Below are 4930 nucleotides of genomic sequence, written 5' to 3'. Positions count from 1 at the left end.
CGCGCCTCTTGTTCTCCCACGCGCCTCCGGGAAAGGGCTCCCCCGACCGAGCTCGGCCGAGGCCCGGGTCGCCGCGAGCGGAGGAGGGGGAGGGGAACTGAGCGGCTCGGCCGCCGGCGGGCAAGCAGCGCTCCGACGCCGAGCCAGGAAGCGGCGCGATGCGAGACCTAGCGGTGGCGGCGCAGCGCTGAGCCCCGGGACCCAGGAGCTGCCGCCGGGCGCAGCACGAGCACCGGCCCGGGCGCCACCGGCCACACAACGGATCTGCAGGCGCCGAGCAAAATGCATCCGCGGCGCCGCGCGGTCCTGCAGCAACGCAGCGGCCCCGCGCTCCGCAGCTCCCCGGGGCGCCTGTGAGCACCTCCCGCCACTGCTAGGGGCCGATCCGGAGGGCTCTCGGGTGGGAGGGGACGGAGGCTACTGGTGACTGTGCCTGGCGAACAAGGAGCCGCCGTCCAAGCCGAGAGCAGACCTTCTGCCATCAGCCGGGCAGCAGCCAGCGGCGCGCATGGATTTATGAAAACCCTCATGCAAGAAGTTGGCAGGACTTGGGTAAACTTTTTCACCCGCTCTGTCTCCGCTGCTGCCCGCGCCTCGTCTCCTTTACCGAACTCCTCGCCCGGCGGCCGCTGCTGCCCGCGATGGTGGCAGGGCTGCTGGGCGGCGGCGGCGGGGCCCGCGGGGGGACTGTGCCGGGCGCCTGGCTGTGCCTGATGGCGCTGCTGCAGCTGCTGGGCTCGGCGCCGCGGGGCTCGGGGCTGGCTCACGGCCGCCGCCTCATCTGCTGGCAGGCGCTGCTGCAGTGCCAGGGAGAACCAGAGTGCAGCTACGCCTACAGCCAGTACGCAGAGGCGTGCGCGCCGGTACTGGCGCAGCACGGCGGGGGCGACCCGCCCGGGGCCGCGGCTGCCGCTGCCGCCTTCCCGGCCTCGGCTGCCTCCTTCTCATCGCGCTGGCGCTGCCCGAGCCACTGCATCTCTGCGCTGATTCAGCTCAACCACACGCGCCGCGGGCCCGCCCTGGAGGACTGTGACTGCGCGCAGGACGAGAACTGCAAGTCCACCAAGCGCGCCATTGAGCCGTGCCTGCCCCGGACGAGCAGCGGCGGCGCTGGCGGTCCGGGCGCGGGCGGGGTCATGGGCTGCACCGAAGCCCGGCGGCGCTGCGACCGCGACAGCCGCTGCAATCTGGCGCTTAGCCGTTATCTTACCTACTGCGGCAAGCTCTTCAACGGGCTGCGCTGCACGGACGAGTGTCGCACGGTCATCAAGGACATGCTGGCCGTGCCCAAGGCGGCGCTGCTCAACGACTGCGTGTGCGACGGCCTGGAGCGGCCCATCTGCGAGTCGGTCAAGGAGAACATGGCCCGCCTGTGCTTCGGCGCCGAGCTGGGTAACGGCCCGGGCAGCAGCGGCTCGGACGGGGGCCTGGACGACTACTACGACGAGGACTACGACGACGAGCAGCGCGCCGGGGGAGCGGGAGGCGAGCAGCCGCTGGACGACGACGACGGCGTCCCGCACCCACCGCGCCCGGGCGGCGGCGCTGCTGCGGCGGGCGGTCGCGGGGACATGCCCTACGGGGCCGGGCGCAGTTGCGGCGGTGGCCGCTCCGCGCCCGGAGGCATCTGGACCCCGCTCGCCTCCATCTTGCTGCTGCTGCTGCTCGGCCCGCTCTTTTAGTCCTCGCGCCCCCCGCCGTTGGCCTCCGGCCTCGGGAGGGCGCGGGCCCGGCTCTCGCGCGCGCTCTCTGGCTCGCTCCCGCGCCCTGGGCACCTGTGTTCCGAGCTTACTGCAAGGCTTGGGGACCCATAGAGGGGCTGGTTGGGGATACTTCCAAAACTTTTTCGCAGATGACTCTGCCTAGTTGGTCTCCCCGCCACGACTCCTAGCACTTCTTCTCCCATCTCTTTCTTAGACATCCTCCCGCACCCCCATTCTAGGCTACGAAATCTTCCAACTCGCCTGCCCTGCAGGCGAGTAGATTTCTGGCCTAGCTGTAGATTTCTGGACGCCCAGAATGAAATGGGCGTGGGGGGCAGAACCGTGGCTCTGGACTCTGAAGAGAAGGATGCTGACCAGTGGGGCCTTATCAGTTTCAGTTCTCAAGGGACCGGGCAGGGGATTCAAAGGAGGATTTAGATTGCCATAGGGCCATCTGTTGATTAGCATTTTTCCTTGGAGGGTGAAAAAAGTGCCGGTATGGGTTTTTTATTGATTGACCAAGAGGTGACCAGTGAGGACATTGCAATCGTAAGTAAACAGATTAAAGTCTCACCGATCCATTCATTTACTCTTGGTGTCAGCGTCCAAAATTCTCAGTAGCACCGGGAGTGGGAGGTGGGGGTGTCTTGGAAATGGGAAGAGGTTAATATTCCTGAATTCGTTTTGGATAACTTTAAGCCCTTGACCTTAGTTTCATTCCTACCACTCTGATCACTTAGCACATTTCTTAGGATTAAGGGTCAATTAATGCTTATCTGAAGAGTTGCTCCTGGTGTGGGACAATGCCACTTTTTATTTAAAAGAGTTCTGTACTGTCATCTATGAAAGCCCCTTTATGATGTTTGTTTTGTTGTCATTTTGTTTTTTTTTACGTCTAGAAATTGTATGTACAATTAAGAGGAACTGTATTGCCTCAGCTCTTATCAGGGTGCTCAACTCTGGTAAATCGTATATAAATTGTATTTAAAACTGGGATTTGTTACCAGTTGCTGTATTTTGTATATAGAATTTTTATAAATTGTATGCTTCGGAAATAATTTATTTTTAAAAAGAAATTAAAAAGTTTTAAATCCACATCCATGTTATACCTTTCCCCTCTGGAATGTACAGAATCCGTTTGTCACCAAGGATTGAGACTACAGTCCATTGTGAAAAGTGCCCTATTTAGTCTAAATGTACAGTGTATTTTATAGATTTGAAGTTAACATTCTTATTTTCAAAAGAATTTATGGACATTGTAGAAATGTATAAATGCATTTCCAAACTGCCTTAAACATTGTATTTTTATAGACATCGTTTTAAAAAAAAAGTTATGTTTTAAATAACTATGGCTTTGTGTATTTTGTTTTATTAAAATGTGTACATCAGTAAAGAGTTTTAAATAATGAATACGGTGCAGTTCCTTTGCTGCGTTCCATTGTGGTTAACCCAATAATGGGTTGGGGGGAGGGGGCACAGAGAATCTATCAACCATCAGCTGAAATGGAAATACAGTACAAGACAAGAAATAAGGACTATTATAACTGCCTTTAACTTAATAAACAATTCGACATCTGTAAATGAGGCAGTTAAAAAGACATAATTGACTGGCCTCCACTGCTTTTTCACTTTGTTGAGAGAATTCACACAAGGGGCTCTCCTCTACATAATTTGGCTAACCCAGACATGGCATTTCCCAGTAAGCCCCCCCCCCTTACTCTGGTAACCCCTCATCCCTACCCTCCCTCCAGACCCCCCCACCAGGATTGTCCTCTCCAGCTCCTCCTAAGCATGGTCGTACAAACTTGCCAATAACATCTGTTACCAATGGGTCTTAGGAAACCTGCAAGACAATACTTCAAAGTCATTTTCACACTTGTGGTGAAAAAGTACAAAATTTTGTTAGAAAACATTCAGGCGGGACACAAGTAAACATACTGGGGAGAGGGACAATTACCAGAACTTGTAATATTGTTGTGAGGAGTTAGTTGTTTAGCAGTGGCCTGAAGGCTGGGTTCCTGCCAGAGCTACTGATCTACACTCAAACGCCCTTAGATAAATAATTACACTCTTAAGCTGTGTCGAGTGCTGATGCACTTGACCTTGTAAATAGAAATGTTTGCAGTAGGAATAAACTCCGGCATTGGAAAATCTTTTAAACATTAACACAAAAGAGAGCGCTCTGTCCTCTGGGGATTGGAGCCTGAACCTCGCCAAGCTAGGCACTTGCAAGGGGGAAAAAAGTTTATTTATCTTCTATTCCTGGTGTTTATTTAAAGCTTTTCATTTTAAACGCGGTGATTGGAAGGCAAGTCAGGAGTTTAAAAGTCACCACAAATAAACTTTGTCTGAGGGGTCGACAGATTAGCAAGATCTCGTGTCTCTTTATTTGATACTAACATGTTCTGAGAAAACATAACCAGATTTCTCTGCTGCCTAAAGTAATTAACAAAGCTCTGCCCCCCACCCCCTTCCAACTTCCTCCACCCGCTCTCAGACCCTACTTTCCAGGTTTCTTTTGCTTTTAGCTTACTCTTTGCCTAACTTTTAGGGAAGGCTTTGAGGACTTCTCAGTGGACCTAAAACCAAGATTCATATATGCATAGAGTTAGAGAGCCTAAGATAATTGTAGTATCAAGCCAGTACCTCCGAGGCTGGTGTGTGGGGCCTCTTCACCTGAATGGTTGAGTAAACATATTGTTAAAACAAAGCTGAAAGCGTTGTTTCTTTGGGAAGAGAACAAAGGGTATTCCAAGGGTCTTGTAAATGAAATCAGCTTTCTTTACAAAAACGATAAGTTAGCAATCCTTCTGTGCTTGGCCATAAAAAAAATATTTAAATCATCTCCATTGCCTGGTATTTTAACACTTGGTCTAAAAAGTTAAGTCTTTGTCACAAGTAAAAAGCCCAGTTTCTCCCCAGGAAGAAGTAAAAGGCCCGTTGGTGCTAGAAAAGGCCCGATAATTAACTGCTACAATAAACTCATGACTTGATTTTACAGGGACCTGTCAGAAGCATCTGCCTGGAATAAATCAACACAGTTCACTCTTGGGAAGAGAGGACACAAGTCTTTATGCTTTCTTCCTTGAAGAAAGTGAACACTGATCGGTGGTTCATTTTAATTTAAGCAATTATACATGGGAGCCCCAGGGCCTCCCTCTTTCCCCCTTCAAACCTACTGGATGTTGGAACAGTTGGATGTTGGAACAGTTCGTTGGGAGTTTAGG

General features: G+C 52.6%; 1 protein-coding gene across 1 annotated transcript; it reads left to right on the top strand.

Moving 5' to 3' along the window:
* The first annotated feature begins 265 nt into the window (after window positions 1–265).
* Window positions 266–3113, top strand: GAS1 (growth arrest specific 1). The gene has a single exon (XM_077148663.1). The coding sequence runs from the start codon at window positions 642–644 to the stop codon at window positions 1680–1682; it is 1041 nt and encodes a 346-aa protein (XP_077004778.1). The 5' UTR covers window positions 266–641; the 3' UTR covers window positions 1683–3113.
* The last annotated feature ends 1817 nt before the right edge of the window (window positions 3114–4930 follow it).

The sequence above is a fragment of the Tamandua tetradactyla genome, chromosome 2, assembly GCF_023851605.1.
Source record: "Tamandua tetradactyla isolate mTamTet1 chromosome 2, mTamTet1.pri, whole genome shotgun sequence".
Classification (NCBI taxonomy): domain Eukaryota; kingdom Metazoa; phylum Chordata; class Mammalia; order Pilosa; family Myrmecophagidae; genus Tamandua; species Tamandua tetradactyla.
This window is presented reverse-complemented; position numbering and strand designations above follow the sequence as displayed.